This window comes from Esox lucius, chromosome 1, assembly GCF_011004845.1.
Source record: "Esox lucius isolate fEsoLuc1 chromosome 1, fEsoLuc1.pri, whole genome shotgun sequence".
Taxonomy (NCBI): Eukaryota; Metazoa; Chordata; class Actinopteri; order Esociformes; family Esocidae; genus Esox; species Esox lucius.
In genome coordinates, this window is record NC_047569.1 from 33,414,783 (window position 1) to 33,435,132 (window position 20,350).

The window sequence follows — 20,350 nt, forward strand, 5'->3', positions numbered from 1 at the left end:
AAATGATCTCAGTTTTTCACAGTTCTACAGGAATATTAAAATACACGTTAAATATGTTATATAATAGCGCTATTTTTACTGTAACTGTAACAATTACAGGATCGTGCCATGTGGATAACAGACGGCCTAATTTTAATAAGAAATTTGGTTTCCTACTATAGGTAGTTGGCTGCAAAGTAATTGCAACATTGTAACTCTCCGATACAGGGATTAAGGCAAAAATTCCTTTTGCATCCTAATTGGGACCTCCCATAAGTGCACCATGCACCAAAATTTGTTATGGGCATAATCATATCATTACATATATAATTGGAGCATACTGTCATGGCCAAAAGTGTTGGCACCCCTGAAATTTGTCCAGAAAATCAAGTATTTCTCACAGAAAAGTATTGCATTAACACATGTTTTGCTATACACATGTTTATTCTCTTTGTGTGTATTGGAACAAAACCAAAAAATAAGGAAAAAAGCAAATAGGACATAATTGCACACAAAACCCCAAAAATGGGCTGGACAAAATTCTGGCCAATACACACAAAGGGAATAAACATGTATATAGGAAAACATGTGTTAATGAAATACTTGATTTTCAGGACAAATTTCAGGGGTGCCAACACTTTTGGCCATGAGTGTATATCTATTAAAAGAAATAAGTGGTACGCCTACATGTTTGGCAGACACAATTATGCTGTCCACAGATGTCGGTATAGCCAAATATTCCAATATTTTCTGACGCACTGATAAAACACCTCTGTGCCTGGAAGGGGCTTGGTGTGTTTGGTTAAAACCAGGCCTTGATTTGCATGATGATGTCACACTCCCTTTTAAACGGGCAAAAGGGATATCTAACAAGCTCTAAAATGCCTGCGAAAGGCTTGACTCCGATGAATAAGAGATATTTTGATCCTTCTCTATGATATTCTGGAGCTGAGCTGCACCCAATTATATTTAAGGAAATAATATAATATTATTAATGGGGATATTATGTCCCTATTATGTTGAGCTTTTCTCTTTCTGAAAACATAAGATGTTTGTTTAAACCCAGGCAGCATTTAGGGAAGCACATCTGTTGTTGGGTTATACAACGGACAAGTAGCAAGTTTACGTTTATATTTTTCTGCGTCGGTAGATCCTCTGTCGGTGTGGCAAGGTAACTTTTGCAAGTGCCATGGTTGACGCTTAGATATCACACGGATGAAATTATACTATTTTCAAGCAGAGTTGCAAAGAGGACTGGGCCGGCCCTGGATTGGTCATCTCCGGCTCACGCTATTACGTATGTTGAAAAACGTTTCCATGTCATGTATTCTGACCTGTTTTCCTTTCTTCAGGAGGACAATAGGATAAGTGATTTTTAGTAGCCAAAGGAAGTAGGAGGTGCTCAGGAAAACAGTGGAAACATGTGCGACCATAGACGGGAGGATTACATCTCTTCCTCGATTAATGAGATGTTACTCATACAGCTGGAACCGGTACTTGTCATGGGACTCTTGGTAACGTCACTGATTACGCAACATACTGAAATATGAACAGAAAGGCTGAGACCAGAATATATGTGCGGTGGTGGTGGTATATGTTGTGATGGATTTAGTACTGTTTCCTGGCATGGGATGGGTGGACAATAAATTAGACACGCAGTACAGCTGTGCTTTTATCTTATTAAATATACAGATTCAGGAGGGTCTTTATGACATAAAAAATGGACAGTCCTTTAAAATCCCAGTAATGCTCTGGAGCCCAAAACCTTTGTTATAAAAATAAAATGTCTCTATGTAACTTGGCAGGAGGCTCTTACAAAATGTAAGAGGCTTACAATACTCACTGTAACTATAACTTGGTGGGGAGAATTCGTTGGAGGCACGAGGACCCGTTGGCATTCTCTTCAGCCTGTGCCGGTGCACCTTCTTTATAGAGGACAAGGTTATTCCTATGTGTCTGCCTCATAATGTTTTATCTTCACGTCACGGGCAGGGCTAAGCTGTTGCCGGGCCCCACGTCCCTTCCAGTCTCAGAAACTGCCACACGCTGTCCTCAGGACCAGTTCAGAGGGCCGCGCTCCAAGCGAGCATCCCAGGTCTCATCGCATCAGTGCATCGGCATTGCCATATCTGGATCCAGACCTGTGGGGGACACTAAAACAGAATGGTTGAAGCGCTCTAAAGCATCTGGGCACACTGTTATTATTGTTCCACTAAACGGCTATCTGTGCGGTCAGTCACATTGCAGATCCTACGACCTAGAACGTATACCATTTAATGGATAGGGCCTCTTTCTCTAAGGTAGCATAACAGCGTTCCTGGTTGCTGAGCGTCCTGCTGATTTATAAAATAGGTCTCCTGGCTCTCCCTGAGTAATGTAGGTATTAAAGGGGCACTCTGTAGAATCCTGTCTCTAACGTTCACAACACAGAATTTAAAGATTGTTAAAGACACTTAAATTAAACTGTCCTCTCTTAAGTTATTTTTACTTATCAAGCAAGTAACAGCAGAACAGGCCAAATACATTAATAATTATGGCATGCATTTAGTATGTAGCAAAGATTAAGCCTAGTCCTGGACAAAAAAGGTTTTTGTTGTTCCAAGATTACACAGTAGAAGCCCTATAATAATTTCTGTTTTGGGCCAAAGTGTATTTCTGCTCATGCTCCTCTATAGTCAGGGCAGGGATCTGCTATGGACTGTTACTGAAAAACCTCTGTGGATTTTTTTTCCTCTCTTTTTTCCTCATATTCTATTCAACAATGTTTATTCTGCGTTTGTCTGTCCTCTCTTGCCCACATTCCAGGGCAGTAAATGGTAATGCACCATTCATTGTGGATGCCAACCGCCGTAAGAAATATAGGAAGAAGAAGAAATAACAGAAGAAGAAGAAGAAGAAGAAGAAGAAGAAGAAGAAGGTTCCCCCTTCAGGTACCTACCGGTTGCTACCGGTACAGTAGGTTGCAAAAGTTTGTGAGTGTTCCCTCATTAATTCGCTAGGTGGCATCAGCGGACAAGATTGTGTCGTGGACCGGGGAAGCAAAGAGGAAATACATTTATTTTCCGGTTACATTCCACAGAGGGAAAACAAGATTGCTTTAGCCAAGTCACCTACTTCGACGCTATCATTTTTTGCCAAGATAATCTGATTAAATTGATTTGGTAAGTTTTGAAAAACAAATGGCTGTGGGATTTTTAACCGTTTGTAGGAAAAATGCTTGCTTTACTGCGTTGTACATAGATTTAGCTGCGAACATGTTGGGTTAGCTACGAGTTGGTAGCTAAGTGCCGTAGTTATCTTTCAGTTCTAGTTCTGTGTGTACATCATGTAAACATCAGTGTCATCATGTAAACATTTTTTGGTTGCAGAGAGCGAAAAACTGTCGAAATGCGAACTCCCATGTCAGTGTTACGTCTGCCGAGAGGACCTGATCCAAATAGCCGTGGATTTGACCCGAACTCACCCCGTTTCATCGCGCTATGTTCAACTACAATTTCATCGTCGACAGACACAGAGACTGATTCTGTCCAGATTGGAGAAGAACAGTGTGCACGGTCGATGCTGAGAGAAAGTTTTCTGAGAACGCTCATAGCCATGACCAATAAGCAGGTGCAATTCTACATGTACGAGAGAGTAAAGGTAAATGCAGTATTTGGAGCATCGGATATTGACGTACTAAACTTCCAAGTTTCTGACCTACAGACGCCCATCGGAGTGCAGAAAGAAGCTCTGCTCAGATGCCAGGATGTTATTTTATACTCATTTGATCTTTGAACGCTACCTTCAACCAACTTGCCATTGAACAGATAAATAGATATGCACTTGATGTCACTATCAGAAAAAAAATATTTAGGTTTGAACTGTTATTTGAATTGTGATCATTCTAATTTTTTTCTTCACTTTCCCAGTGCATTTAGAGGAGTTGAGGATAAGTGTTCTTTTTGTAGACCTCCAAAGGGGATAAATGGCGAATGTTGAGAGTGTCTGTGCCTAAGACTCCATTACTCTGGCTCTCTGCCGAAGTGTGCATCTTTGTCACTCTTGGGGAGCATGTTAGATTAAGTGTGTGCTGCATCACAAAGTTGTACATAGTTTTCCGCTCGCTGCTACTCATGTTGAATGCAGCATGAACACAAAAATTAAACTTTCTCTCATTAAACACAATTCGTGAAGTGTAATGTACTGAGATATAATATAACCTATTCATTTTTGAGTCTAGTGGTTTAAGTGTGGCCTTTTTTTGTTGCAAGATCCCTGCGAAGCATTTGGGGGGGGCTTGGAAGAAGCAGCCTATGCTTTAGAAGTCTGTTGTGTGCCACAACATGATTGATGAACCTCTTCACCTAAACACACTACCAGCTTTCAGGAAAAACATGTGACACGTCATCCACAACAACACTTTACAAGGAGCCATTCTTTTTAAGATTTCTTTCTGTAAACCAACCCAATATGAGCTCTGTACACAACACCCACGTGTTTACACGGAAATGTATAACGACACCTTTATATCAGCTCTGCAAACCTTGTTATCATGTACACAATCCCGCACCTCTATGTTTACATTCAGTTTGGGTCAGGTCAGGATGTCCGGGGTCAAAATCAGGTCGGGGCCAAAGGAACATTTGTCAACATCATCTTGCATTTTCACTTCATGAATTTGGCATTGCTGCTGTGACCCAATGTTTGTTTCAGTATTTTCTTTATGTAACAGTTGCCATGGTGAGGGGGTGAGCTGCAGCCTTAGCCTGGCTGACGTGTCTCACGGTGAAGGGAGGTCAGAAGGACTTTGAGGCTGGTGTCAGTTAGGCTAGAAGTGCCTTCCTCTGAGGTAGAATGTTGTGCTCGCTGACACTAAATGTACTGCATTGTATCCTGTTTATTGTAGCCAGAGTTAGCCATGTTTTATCTTATTCCACCTATCCAGCCAGGGGTTAGAGATTTATGTCATATATGTCTGTTAATGTTTTATAATCTCCAGTTCGGTGCAACTCCACCAGAGGGAGATGTCAGCACTTTAACTTCTGAAATGTCAGGGGCCTTGTCTACCAACCGATTCTCAGCGATCCCGTCCATTTCATCAGGAAAGAGAGGAGGAAATGTCTGCAGGTGGAATTTGAATGGAATCATTTGGGAACCTGAGTCTTGGCATTATTCCTTGATTACAGGACAATGTGTTTTGTCTTGCTGTTTTACCAGATCTGTTGCTGTTTGTGTAACAATGAACCTAATTGTTGACATTTAGTTGTTCTGCTTGTAAATTAATGTATTTGCTTGCCTTTAATTTGATTTTTTTTGTCATGTAGACCTGGGGGGGATTTTCAGAAGGCTCAAAACATCCTTTCCTTTCCTCCTGGACTAACTCCTGTGAATATTTTCACGGGCAGGGCTAAGCTGTTGCTGGGCCCCACGTCCCTTCCAGTCTCAGAAACTGCCACACGCTGTCCTCAGGACCAGTTCAGAGGGCCGCGCTCCAAGCGAGCATCCCAGGTCTCATCGCAACAGTGCATCGGCATTGCCATATCTGGATCCAGACCTGTGGGGGACACTAAAACAGAATGGTTGAAGCGCTCTAAAGCATCTGGGCACACTGTTATTATTGTTCCACTAAACGGCTATCTGTGCGGTCAGTCACATTGCAGATCCTACGACCTAGAACGTATACCGTAGATACAGTTAGTGTTTTTAACTGGCAGGTAGAAACAAAAACAGAAGTTTTGGCCCTTCAGGACCGAATGCGTCTACCCCTGATTGAGGCCCTATGCGTTAAAATGAATAGTGTCCGTGAAGGTATTAGTAGACCTCTCTGAAGCCTGTTGTTTGCACTAAATTACATGTGTTCACAGGTCCCCCTGCAGTGAAACATCAGTGTACATTTATTTTCTTTTGATTAGATCCTGACATGTGGCCTTCCTGCCAGTATTGTGCTGGTCAGCATAGTTGACAAGTAACTTCTGATTTTCTGAGTCAATTCAGAAGAGGAAATAGTAGACCTGGTTGATCGCAACTGCATTCAATGGAAAGAATTAAGATTTTTTTTCAGCTGCAAATGTAGTTGAATATGCACTCCTGTCACATGATAACCCCATCAAAAATACCAAGCCACTTCAAAAACACTTCACTTCACCTTTTCTCAGACAAATAATAAGCCATCCCAATAAATATGAGGTTCAGGGGTGCATCAGGTTGTTTGGGGAAGGAGACACTGCTTTCTCTGTTTTAATATGCTGGAAGTAGTTGTCACTCTTATTGTCTTCTAATCCGATGATTGGTTTACGAGGTGGTACTTTTTACCTGAGATGAGATGTGCCTGTAGAGCACTTAAGCTCAAATTCCACCTTTACTCATTCATAGTGCGAATGATGTTGGGGCCTTTGCAATGCATATTGATTATTGATCGCTGCTAACTTATCTCTGTAAATCATCAATATGTTCATAAGTCTCCTGTACAGCCTGGGCTACATTTGTGCTAATTGGCACCAAACGTTTCCTGAATAATAATATTGACCAGAAGTCTTTGGAAAATGTTATGACAAATTAGGCTAGCTATCCACGTATAAATCGTTATGTACATCTCAATGAAGCATTTAATTTCCTTGTTTACTACAGCAAATGGACCCTGGACGTGGAGAAGACTACTCATGTTTTTTCTGGTTTCTAACAAAATACTTACCCAACAATGTGGGACAGTAGAAAAGCTTTAAATGTTTGAACTGGGCTACAGAAATGAGACATACCGTGGCATTTGGTTGTCCTACTTTTTTGGAGTGTGGGATGAGAATTATTTCTTAGGATTTGTTATTCGAAGAAACATTCAAAGCTTGGTTTGACGAAAATGTAACTGGGATGTTGATGCGGTTCATATTGGTTGCTTACAAACGTGTGTAATAGGGACCGCATCAACATCTGATGAACAGTCATAATAAAAAGTTGATCTTCAAAGCTTTATGTGAATAAAATGCTTCCTGTGGTGTCTAAAGGTTTAGCAACTATCTGGTTTGACACTAACTGTGTAGGATCGCTGGTCTGCACATTTCATTCTGGTGTTGTTTTTCCCTTCATTGCAGCCACAGTTAATTTAACATAGTGTATTGACCCGTTTGTAGCATGTTCACAAATCCAGCGGTAATCTGCAGATGGTATGCAGGTCCTGCGTTTTTGTTGCGGTCACCTACCTGGGTTTAAGAGTGCCGTTCTTCACTAACTTTCTTTGTGTGGAGTCACAACGCCACCTTGGCTTGTCTATTGAAACGGTTAAGTGATCAATAGTGTTCCGGATTTGTCATCCCCGCAAAATGCCCTTATTACGGTGAGACATCAGTAATATTTAATCTCCCTAAAAGGTGTGTTTGTATGCATCTCCAATAAATCATTTTATTGGGCTGGCGTTGTGTGGTCGGTTTGCAGCGCGGCCCGTCCCTCTGTTGTGCCCGAATTATCTCGGGCCACTTTGTGGGAGACAATCATCAATGAGAGGATGAGTCATAGCCGGCCCCTCTGAAGTATGAGTGAAACCCTGTGACGTCATCGGGGCCTTGTGATTCAATCAGGAAGCCCCTCAAGGACGAGCAATGTTAATGTCATGTTCCCAGGCAACGGCGGTGATGCTTTGCTCCCTCCCATCCTCGCCGTTCATGTCCGGGCTGAGCCCGACGCAAAGGCGGCCTGAATGTTAAATCCTGCCGCGGCGCAGTGTTATCGATTGCCGAGTTGGATGTTACTGCTGTGCCGCGGCTGTTTGTGAAGTATGTTTACTTTCTCCTGCGAGCCAGGAGTGCGTGATTGGGCACTTACCGTAATCACTTCTTTTGTGCCGTGGATTGAATTTTGGTGCTCCCCCTCATTCGTCGCATATGGGGCACACTGTCTCAATGTTATTTACTGGGAAATGTCCCTTTCCTGGCCGTCTGCTACTCCCTGATTTCAGTGGAAAAACATAAATGTGTGTGCTGGGGGGGCTGTCATGATGGTACAGGGACTCTGTCCAGTCTAACACCATCAGCCAACAGGAAGCACATTCCGCTCCTTCCTGTTTGTGGCCCTCTCTCACTTCCTGTCAAGTGTCTGTGATAACTTACAAAAATACATGGCCACATCCACTTTAATCACACCCTGTCCAAACATTCTCCCAATAAAACGCTTGGCCAGTTACTTCTTGGGAATGTACTGGCTGAGTTTCCATTTCAGGAATGCCTCATAATGGCTTCACAGACCTTTTGGTGTTGGTTTTGGAGAGCCGCGGCTGCTGTTGTGGGCCAGGTTTAAAATATGGCTGGATACTGGTTAAACACAATAACAAGGCATGTGTGCCTATTATTGTCACTTGGTGTGCCTCAGCTTTGGCATGTTGGAGCCCTACTTAGTCTGCATCTGAACATTGTTTGCTGTACATGAGTTGGACGTTGAATGAGGAATTTGCAAAGCCAATTGAAGAGTCAGTGGAACTTCAAACAGCTAAGTTCCACGCTACTGGCACTGGGTTCTGGCCAAACCCTTCAGGTGCACAAAGCCAGTACAAAAATCCGCCAGGCTGACTATTTCCTTATAAAAAAAGCAGTGCGATTTGACGTGTTTCACAAAATGTGTTTGTCCAGCTCACAAACTGTCAGTCAATGTTAAGTGTATTTTGCATGGTGTCTGCACACTTGGTAGCGCATGTTTAATAAGTAAGGATTAGAATTGCATGGACATCAATGATTAGTGTCACATAACCCTGTGTCTTATAACTCCTGTCTGTCACATGAACCCAATGTCGGCCTTTTAACCGTGAAGACATGTTTTAGATGTGCTGACTTGTTTTTAGTGTTAATATTCTTGTAGTTGCTCACTCTCCAAACCTGGCGAACAGTGTTACATTGATGCTGTTGTGTTGTTAAGTTGTCGTTGGTCTTAAAGGGAAATGACGCAGCTGCCCTGTTTACTTGTATATATCTGTTAACATTGTATACACATGCCATATATGCCATCAACATTTGGAGTTTCCTCACTCGCCGCTAATATGAGTTTCTGCAATCCATTGGTCAGAAATGGGCTATCTACATTTCCTGATTGTAAGCAAACCACAACATCCCGGTTTCAGAGCGGTGTCCAGGTCTCCTCTGTATTGTTTACTGGGTTAGCACAGTCAGTCAGCAACTGAAAGGGTCAAAGCAAGAGAAATGGTATTTTATGATTCAGTTCAAGTAGGTGAACATTCATCAGATAACGAGAAACCATCAAAAACAGCGAAAAGACCAGGTAGTTAGTGAGCATCCAAGAATTGGTAAAAACTACCGCCCCATTTAGAAAATACTTCTTGTGAATGTGAATAAGGCTCCTACCAGGCTATAGACATTATAAACCCAGACAAAATTCAACCTGGCTATCCTGCAATGTTGTTGTCCATAGGAACATTGTTGAGGCCAGTCAAGGACAACCATATCTACATACTGCTAGTGTGAGCAGTCATCACCTCCAATCACTCATAATTATGTACGTAGACTGCACACAACACCATGTAGTGTAGCGGGGGATTTAAGGGGGTGAACGTGCTTGGCTAAATGCTACCTAGGCCTAGCTACTCGCCCACAAGGGAGGATTCTGCTCTCTAACTGGCGGATGCCTGACTGGAATAGATGGAGATGTCTACATGTGTGTTTATGATTTCATTAAGTTCTCTGTGCGCTCCTGTCAACAGCAGCAGCTACGAAAAAACCTGCCAGCGCCCTCCGTCCGACCCGCCGCGTGGTCCCTCCTTGCGGGAGAAGGTGGCTCCTGGGGGGGGGGGTGGTGTTGACTGGAATGTCCCCATTGTGATGCTCGGCGGAGCACAGAGGGAGGACTGAGTCACGGGCGGGCGACGGGCCCCGGCTTTGTTTGGCCGGCTGGTGGGGGAATGTTGGAGAGGCTCCAGTTGTTGTGAGGGCCAGGCACTCCCCGGCTCAAGTGGCCAGCGAGATAAAGACCCAGACGTGGGACCGTGCCAGTAGAGAGACCCAGGAAAGTAGCGGTCTGGGCCAGGGGGCCTCAAATCTGCTCATTCGTACGATACTACAGGATATGCTGTGCAGTGGTGCACCCATATCTGTGTGGAGGATTCTCTATGTACCTGATGTCAACATCTCACCGGAGATATTCAGTCGATTAGTAGTATCTGTGTGGGTTTGCAATGCACTGTGGGATATAATACTTCTTACCTATTTGAACTGAATCATAAGATCTTTACTGTCTAGTCTCTTTGATCTCATCAGTTGCTGACTGTCTGTGCTATCCAACACGTGATGGTAAAGACTGAGAACCGCTTCCTGTGTTACCTAAAGGGAGAACGACGGGAGGGGGGGGGTCAGATGTACTCAGTCTAGACAGGAAAACACGAAGAAAGAGGTTTACTAATTAGTGTGAGATTAAAGTTATCTTCGTTTATCTACATCAAAGCCTAGCTGGCACTAAGTTGCCCACTCCCAATCCCACTGGGCTAAACACAGGAAGATGCTGCTAATGACTGTCTCTGGCACTGACATCCCGCCAACAGAGTTCCTGACTTTTCCTCATTGACGGTTTGCTTCAAAAACTATGATGTTCACTCTCCAGCCAATGGTAGCCGGGCAGGAAGGCCACGCTGTCATTTTAAGTTTATGAATAAGAAGAATGTCGGTGGCTCTATCCAGTCCTGCGCGTCTTAAAATCAGGCATCCGATGTTGGTTGCAGCTACACATCTTTAAAAGGCAAAGGAAAGGTCATGTGTGTCATATTTACAGTGATGTTGAGACGTTCCATGACCTACCTCAGAGTAATGGAAAGCTCATTGCAGGGAGCAACAGGTCTAACAGTGTAAACAGGCCATTCCAGACTGTTAGGATACCACTGCAATAATCCTTTAATTAGACAAAAACAGGAAGTAGACAAGCAATATCTGAGAAGCGGTTTCCTGTTGGAGAACTGTGTGGGTAAGGACCCAGTCCTGACCCCACCAGGCCAAGCTTTTTGTTTTTCAACATTGTGTTATGTTGAATAACATTCCTGTTCGATGAGCAGGGATGCCGTAGACATTCTTTCATGCCCTTAAAAGATATCAGGTTTTTGTAACCGAGGTGTGAGGCAGTTGGTCGTTTGTGGGAGAAACTGCCCTGGCACTGCGAAGCGGCAGTCTCATAAAGCTATTTAATCAGGGGGCAGAATCTCATTCTTTTTAGGGTTAACCATGTCTGTAATTGGAACAGTGCCCCTCCCTTCAGATGTTTCCCACAGGAACGGAAGGGATGATCACTCTCTGCACTTAGTCCTTCCCCCTTCCTCAGCTCCTCCCCCTCACCCCCATTCCTTCCTACACTACCCAAGTTATTTCCCCTCATCCCCCAGTTTTTCTTACTCTAGTGTAGTTATTTACCATCATTCAGACACTACTGTAATGTTATGTCCTCTTATTCGCCTCATCTCCCAGTCACCCTCAGGAGATTTTTCAGAAACTAAATCTCTTAAAAGCACCATTTATACACTACTGTTGCCATTTCCCCTTATCCACCAGTCCATACTCTACAGTGGAGTTATATACCTTCATCCCCCAGTCCATATTCTACAGTGGTGTTATATACCTTCATCCCCCAGTCCATACTCTACAGTGGAGTTATATACCTTCATCCCCCAGTCCATATTCTACAGTGGTGTTATATACCTTCATCCCCCAGTCCATACTCTACAGTGGGGTTATATACCTTCATCCACCTGTCCATACTCTACAGTGGAGTTATATACCTTCATCCCCCAGTCCATACTCTACATTGGAGTTATATATTTTCATCCTCCAGTCCATACTCTACAGTGGAGTTATATACCTTCATCCCCCAGTCCATACTCTACAGTGGAGTTATATACCTTCATCCCCCAGTCCATACTCTACAGAGTTATTTTCCCTTTCCTTCCTGTACTCATCAATTTTTTTCTTCTCTTCTTTCACATCATCAAAAATGTCTTTTCATGGTGGGCTAGGAGGCAGACCTAATTGCTTATAATTTAACTCACACACGCACTCGCCCACCGGCCCCCTCCCCAGACCAGACTGCAATCTCAATCTCTGTCTTGTTCAGTCCCTCTTCTCCTCCTCCCTCCCTTTCTTTCTCCTTCCTTTTCTCTGTGAGGCTTGATTTACTTGTGTCAGGGACAAGGACATGTGCCTATTAGTGAGCAACTGACGTAGGCATTGCCGTCTCCACCTCCTCTTCCCCCTCTTCTCGTTCTCCTTCTCCTCCCTCTCTCAAATTGGGGTCACCCACCTTCATCACGCAGGCCGGTGAATCATCAGTCTGGACTGGAGGGGGGGACACAGCGGTTACTTCCGTCCCCTCCAAAATTACCAGGGTAGCCCGACATTGTCTGCTCTCTGCTGCCTCATCACTCTGTCGCAGGGAGAAACAGAGATGGAGAGTGGGAGGAGGAGTGAGGGAAGAGGAGAGAGGAGGAGTGAGGGGAGGGGAGAGGAGAGAGGGACGAGAACAGATGGAGTGAGATTGAGAGGCTGGGATTAGATGTTTGATGGGGAGTTAAAACATTGAAGGGCAAATGACAAAACCACTTGGTCATTATGAAGTCAAAGGTACATTTTAGTATTCCTCAAAGTTTTGTTTTGGGACCTTACTGTATGTTCTGGGGATGTCATTTGGAAACACAATGTCCATTTTCACTTCATTTCAATGCATGCCACTCAAGGCGGTACATTTTGCTGAAATACGGCATTGCCCCAAAATGACCTACCCTGGAAGATGGCGCTTTAGACATAGAAGTGGATTGTGAAAAATATTTTCTAATACACTGTAACAAAACAGAGATGCAAGCTCTAAGAAACATAACTGTGACTAGGATCTATTCTGTGCATGGTTGTACACTCGTTTTAAAAAAATACTGTAAAGGAAATCAGCATTTAACTACACTATTCACCAAAACACTTGGTGGACAAAATTACAGGAAACCCACAAAACAAATATCAAATAGGGCTGAGCGATAATGTGACAAATATCACTTTCAAGATTTTTTATAATTCATGTAATCTTTGATTTTGCCCTGATCCTATTTTTGCTTTGTGCATACCTAATATGAAAAGCTTTCGCAAGCTTCATCCAGTAAGTGTTCTTGCATTGTTCAATTTTGAAACATCTGAGCGGAAAACTAAAGGGCAATAAGTACATACCCATTAACTGCACCTGTTTGAACCCGTTACCTGTATAAAAGACACCTGTCCACACAATCAAACAGACACCAACCTCTCCACAATGGCCAAGAACAGAGAGCTGTGTAAGGAAATCAGGGATAAAGTTGTAGACCTGCACAAGGCTGGGATGGGCTACAGGACAATAGGCAAGCAGCTTGGTGAGAAGGCAACAGCTGTTGGCGCAGTTATTAGAAAATGGAAGTTCAAGATGACGGTCAATCTCCCTAGGTCTGGGGCTCCATGCAAGATCTCATCTTGTGGGGCATCAATGATCATGAGGAAGGTGAGGGATCAGCCCAGAACTACACGGCAGGACCTGGTCAATGACCTGAAGAGAGCTGGGACCACAGTCTCAAAGAAAACCATTAGTAACACACTAAGCCGTCATGGATTAAAATCCTGCAGCGCACGCAAGGTCCCCCTGCTCAAGCCAGCGCATGTCCTGCGTGAGTTTGCCAATGACCATCTGGATGATCCAGAGGAGGAATGGGAGAAGGTCATGTGGTCTGATGAGACAAAAATAGAGCTTTTGGGTCTGAACTCCACTCGCTGTGTTTGGAGGAAAAAGGATGAGTACAACTCTAAGAACACCATCCCATCCTAGCCAGTCTCCAGACCTGAACCCAACAGAAAATCTTTGGAGGGGGAGCTGAAGGTCTGTATTGTCCTGCGACAGCCCCGAAACCTGAAGGATCTGGAGAAGGTCTATATGGAGGAGTGGGCCAAAATCCCTGCTGCAGTGTGTGCAAACCTGGTCAAGAACTACAGGAAATGTATGACCATTTTCACATAGGGATGTACACAGTTTTGTTGCCAGCGGTTTGGACATTGAGGGCTGTGTTGAGTTATTTTGAGGGGACAGCAAATGTACACTGTTATACCAGCTGTACACTCACTACTTTACATTCTAGCAATGTGTCATATCTTCAGTGTTGTCACATGAAAAGATATAATCAAAGATTTGAGGGGTGTACTCACTTTTGTGAGATATTGTATGTAATGTGGTTTCCACAAGGGCTACTAGTGAAGGAGTTTACCATCGCAGGTATTGGAGTTTCTACAAAGATATTGTCACAGAGTGGGGACCTAGCACTTCTGTAACATGCAACTAAAGCAGGAAAGAAATGTCTTCAAGATATGCCGAAAAGTACTACAGACAAGGACTTTTCTCATCAGAAAATTGTTTGTACCCTGACAGCATGAACACGTGAGGCCATCTGTCCAAAACAAAAATAAACAATATCAGTATATATAAAATTAATGGTTTCTGTGAAGTACATTTTAAGATAAAAATGACGACCTAGATATACAAATAAATATATCGTCATTAATATCAAAATAATCATGAATATAGATATTGTTATATACTCCCACAGTATGGCTGCCTATTACGTGGCAGTAGATAGTGAGGGCTCAAGGTATCCATTGGCTTTCTCCAAATGTAAACCCATCCGGGTGTAGGAAACAGGGTGAAATATGACACCTTAGACCTTGTAACTTTTTTCCCTGTTGCTAAGGTGTCCAGGTTTTGTGCTCCTTATGCCAAGTTATGCATTTTTATGCGCTGGCCTTGGATTCAGTGGTTTCTAGATGGCAGCCCTGCCACAGAGGCTGTGCTTTCAGGGCATTGAACAACTATCCTGATAAGTGCAGCTTTTTTGACCTGTGCATCTGCAGTTCGGGTACGAACTATTTGGCCTCTTTGGAACTCTGTTAATTGCCTTAAAAACACAAATATCGAAGTGTTAATTGTCATGCTGCTTGTTCTTAGTTTTTGGGGATATTTGCATAATATGTGAATGTGAAAATGGGGGCTTTTATAAAATTAATTTTATTGGAAAGTTCTATTATGGATGGGACAAGTTCATAAGAATGAGGGCATTTCTCAGATCAAATCTTCCTCTATCCAGTCTTATTCTGGCCTACACAGTTCCTTGGTCTGGGCTACGTACTGACAGGAAGTGCTCCCATCTTACCCCCACCCCAGGGCCTCCTCTCACCACAACCTCAAAGCTAGTTGCCCATCGGATAGCAGGGAGGCAGGTGGGGGGGGGGGGGGTTGTGTATATGTATGTGTGTTTGTCATTGTTGGGGAGGGGTCCTTTTCGGATGGGACCCAGAGCACGTCTCTCTGGCTGCTTATTTACAGATGTTATCTTAGAGCTGGAATCTGAGTAAACACTGAGCCTAGATAACTAGTGGAGGACATCTTCCTCCACCCTAGCCCCCCCCCCCCCGCTGCCCGACACTCTCTGTATCCTAATTTTGATTCATCCATTTGTATCCACAGTCCTGTGTCATTGCTTCTAAGGTATTCAGAAGAGTTGTAGACCATAGCGAACCCCCCCACTCCCCTCCCAACCCAAGACACCGGCAGAAAGTCATTGAGCTTTTTTTTCCCCACACAGATCTTCCAGCCAGGAAATGAAATGGGTCAATGTGAATGAGGGCACACCCACTCACCTGATGACCTCACCTGATTATAAAACCAGAAAATCCCAGTTGAGGATGCTGGCCAAACTCATCTGCTAGTGGCTGAGCAATGGCTCAAACCTAGTCTGTGATGGTCAGCATGGTGTTACACAAAGAACCCTAGACCACTGCGCCATCTGAGAGGACCTCAGTGTGAAGGCAGTGTGTGGCCCTGTCCTAGCCTGGGGCTCCTCTAGTTCCATTTCAGAGTTGTGAGGTGACCCTGTGACCTCTAGATTAAGGCCAGCCATGGTTTTGGTGGCATGATGTAGATGGCAGTGTTGCTTTTCATTATTTTCCTAAATAGTTTGCTTTTGGTTGTTAAGTTTGGTCTGTGTGCATTTTGTTTTAGAAGTTGAGGCCACACCGAGAAAAATCTGTGAGAGCTGCACTCCTATGAAACCTGCACATATGGAGTTAGGCCTGTGAGTGAAATTGCATGTACAAAATAGACACACACTGGATATACACCTGTACACACTGATACATGGTGGGCCCTTCTTCCTGTGAGTTGAGCTTGGATGTTGTATCACAGGAAGCTTTAGTTTCATGGTCTGGTAGAGAAATACTATTTCTTTCTGAAGGGCACTTTTATCAACTGGCTGTCTAACTGACCCCACAGCCTCTCTGACCCCACAGCCTCTCTGACCCCACAGCCACTCTGACCCCACAGCCACTCTGACCCCACAGCCACTCTGACCCTTACAGCCTCTCTGACCTCACAGCTTGTCTGACCCTTACAGCCACTCTGACCCCACAGCCTCTCTGACCCCACAGCCACTCTGACCCTTACAGCCACTCTAACCCTTATAGTCACTCTGACCCCACAGCCTCTCTGACTCTTACAGCCTCTCTGACCCTTACAGCCTCTCTGACCTCACAGCCACTCTGACCCCACAGTCACTCTGACCCCACAGACACTCTGACCCCACAGCCACTCTGACCCTTACAGCCTCTCTGACCTCACAGCTTGTCTGACCCTTACAGCCACTCTGACCCCACAGCCTCTCTGACCCCACAGTCTCTCTGACCCCACAGTCTCTCTGACCTTACAGCCACTCTGACCCTTACAGCCACTCTGACCCTTATAGCCACTCTGACCCCACAGTCTCTCTGACCCTTACAGCCTCTCTGACCCCACAGCCACTCTGACCCCACAGCCACTCTGACCCTTACAGCCTCTCTGACCTCACAGCCACTCTGACCCCACAGCCTCTCTGACCCCACAGCCACTCTGACCCTTACAGCCTCTCTGACCTCACAGCCTCTCTGAACTCACAGCCTCTCTGACCCTTACAGCCTCTCTGACCCTTACAGCCTCTCTGACCCCACAGCCACTCTGACCCCACAGCCACTCTGACCCTTACAGCCTCTCTGACCCTTACAGCCACTCTGACCCTTACAGCCTCTCTGACCCCACAGCCTCTCTGATGTGGCAAAACAGACTTGTGAGTCTGCACCAATCACCATGAAGAAAGGAACTCTCTCCCAATACTGTGTAAGGTAAACTGTTGATTGGTAAAGAAAGGAGTGTCTGAACAGTGTTGACCTGCATCTCTAGTGACCTGCTGCTCCTCTAGTGACCAGAATACACAAGTCTCGCTGCAACCAGACCAGCACTTGTGTATTCTGGTCACTAGAGGAGCAGCAGGTCACTAGAGATGCAGGTCAACACTGTTCAGCCCTTTTAACACCCAGGCACACAGCCCTTTTAACACCCAGGCACACAGCCCTTTTAACACCCAGGCACACAGCCCTTCTAACACCCAGGCACACAGCCCTTTTAACACCCAGGCACACAGCCCTTTTAGCACCCAGGCACACAGCCCTTCTAACACCCAGGCACACAGCCCTTTTAACACCCAGGCACACAGCCCTTTTAACACCCAGGCACACAGCCCTTTTAACACCCAGGCACACAGCCCTTTTAACACCCAGGCACACAGCCCTTTTAACACCCAGGCACACAGCCCTTTTAACACCCAGCAGGGGCGTTGGACTGGGGGGAAAAGGGGTACCAAGTATATAGGGCCCTAATGTGTAGAGGGGCCCTCGAAAATGTTTGAATCTTGAATAAAGTGGGGAGGGGCCCTCAGAGACTGCCTATGTACAGGGCCCAGAATTTTGTGCTACATCCATGACACCCAGGCACACAGCCTTTTTAACTGATCATTTTCCATTCTCTACCACCAGACCTGATTCACCCACCACTCCTCCTCCCAACCAGTGTTCAACCTGTGCCCCTGCTACACACTCTCACTCACTCTCCCTCTCCCTCTCCCTCTCTCTCTCTCTCTCTCTCTCTCTCTCTCTCTCTCTCTCTTTCTGTCTGTGTGTGTTTTTATCTCAATCCTCCACATCTCCCCTGTTTCAATCCTGTTCTACTGTAAACTGTTTACACACAATGCGAGTGGTTGTCGTGACAACGGGCCTGCCTCGGGGGCGAGTTGCAGGTGTTCCTGTTTGGGTTATAGTTATTTTTTGTTAAAAAAAAAAAAAAAAAAAGAGATTCCACTGCTTTAGGTTGTGGGTTCTTATTTATTTATTTCATATGGCCGGTCACCCAGACAGATTTATATCAACACACAGGACCAGCTTCCTGTTATTATAACACGTACACACCTAAACATACATTCAACACATGCTTACACACACACACACGCACCCAAAAACACAGAGAAGCTCACATACACACGACCACGAACAGAGACGTTTCCCTTAACCCAAACAGAGAAATGGAAACACGTCCTCATCCCGTCAGCTCTGTTAATGACCGTTATTTCTATGGCTAGTCTGCTTGCTGTTCCCCATTCTGATAAACAAACGGGAGAGTTGCGTTCATGACTGTGTTGACCACGGACATGGAGGACAACGAGGGCTGACGTAGCCTTGGTTTCCCACAGACCACGCTGGATGTCTGTGGAGCAGTGAGTCATTGCAGAGCGGTGGTTGTGGGTACAGAAACATCTACAGCACGTTCTAATCCGGTGCCACGGGAATTCATTGTATATCTTATTGTATATTTTTCTCTAACATTTGTATTGTCTTTGTACTTAATTGGACATTTAGGACATCACAGAATAAATGCTCTGATTCGGTCAGCTCCCATATCAGATGTCGTGTCAGGTTTGTAGGTCGTTGGGGATGATGACAAGCGTACCACTAAATGGTGACAGCGGAGGGCGAGGAGAAAACCGGTCCTGTTGGAGAATCAGAATTCACTTTTAGTCTACACCTGTTGTTTATGAAAGTATGTTACACATTAAAAGTGATTTAAAAAAAATGCGTAGGCAGTTTGATGAAATTAATGGTACAATGGCCTGGCAGGCTCTAGGCAGCTGAGATGTGCTGTTGGGGAGGTGCTTCACAGTGAGGTTAGTGCTGGGTTAGATATCAGAAAGAGATACTCAGAAATGGAGAGAGAGAAATAGAGATGTACAGAAGTGATTATCTCTTCGCTCATACACATTGATTTATATAAGAATTGTCTTGATAACAAGAGCAAACAGTACACATACACACTCTTCAACACACACCCTGGTCCACGTTTACCCGTTCAGCGACCTTGTCTTCAACATTTGCTGTGGAATGTTTGCCTTGGGGAAGGGAGGGTTGGGATGTTGGCCCGTCTGTGTGTGTGTGTGTGTGGGGGTGTGTGTGAGAGAGGGACAAAATAAACGTCAGTTTCATCATGTAACCTGAAGGGAAGTGTTGGTACAGGTTGTGGTGCATTTCCTGAAAAGGTATCAGTTGATCGGGCACACTGACAGGAAACCTACTGCCTTTCAGAATCTGCCAGTGAGTTTGAATGTGTGTGTGTGTGTGTGTGAGTGTGTGTGGGGGGGGGTTGGGGGGGTCTCCACAACAGTGAGCTCAGGAGAATGGAATCTTATCTCTACCAAAATGTACTTTGGAATTTCTCGCCAGGGAATACAAAACGTCCGCTCCTTGTCTATGTATGTGTGTGTGTGTGTGTACATATAGAGTGTTGTGTGTGTGATTTCTGGTATACGTGTTCCTTTCTGGGAGCTGTTAATGAAAGTCTTTCTCTGTGTTCCTCCTCATCTCTCATCCCTCCGCACTCCACTCTCTGACATCAAGATCAAACTGTCCTTCCCATCACACAGAACTCCACAAATCATCCTCCCCTTTTCAGTGTCAATCAATCAGCCAGAAGGCAAACCCAGTATCCCAGTTCTCAGCCCTCTAGTAGCAACTGCACGCAGTTTCAAATGTGTTTAATTTGAATAATTAACTATGGATGATGTTATTTGATTCTGAATTTATTTAAAAAAAAATACATTGCATTAAGCTTTTGGTGCTGCCAAGACAATAATATTTAAAACGACACTTTTTCATGGAACGTTTAGGTGTTAGCACAACACATATCGAGTGCCACTTCCTCTTTGTCTGGCTTTAAATCGAGGACCGCTGCCTTTCCAACACAGATGATGGTCCTCCCACAAGCTTCCTAACCGTTGCCCAAAAGCCAGCTGTGCAACGTGGACACCTAAGACTGAGTAGTACAATTCACATATCTATGTTCTACACAGGCAACATTAGTCCATCAATAATGATGCACCACTAGGCCTTATTAGCGTCATAGTAGGTTTTAATTAAGCAGCTGCCCGGTGAAAAGTGAGTAGAAATAAACGTAGACTTTTACATAACATTCTCTGAAACCAGTTCACAGTTACAGTATTTTTGGGTAGATTAGCCAG

General features: G+C 44.6%; 1 protein-coding gene across 1 annotated transcript; it reads left to right on the forward strand.

Annotated features, from left to right (window-relative positions):
• The first annotated feature begins 3,004 nt into the window (after positions 1 to 3,004).
• On the forward strand, positions 3,005 to 4,134 carry gemin7 (gem (nuclear organelle) associated protein 7). Its single transcript, NM_001310927.1, is given in 2 exon segments — positions 3,005 to 3,140; positions 3,348 to 4,134. A coding segment is annotated over 1 exon segment (387 nt). The 5' UTR covers positions 3,005 to 3,140; positions 3,348 to 3,366; the 3' UTR covers positions 3,754 to 4,134.
• Positions 4,135 to 20,350: the final 16,216 nt, after the last annotated feature.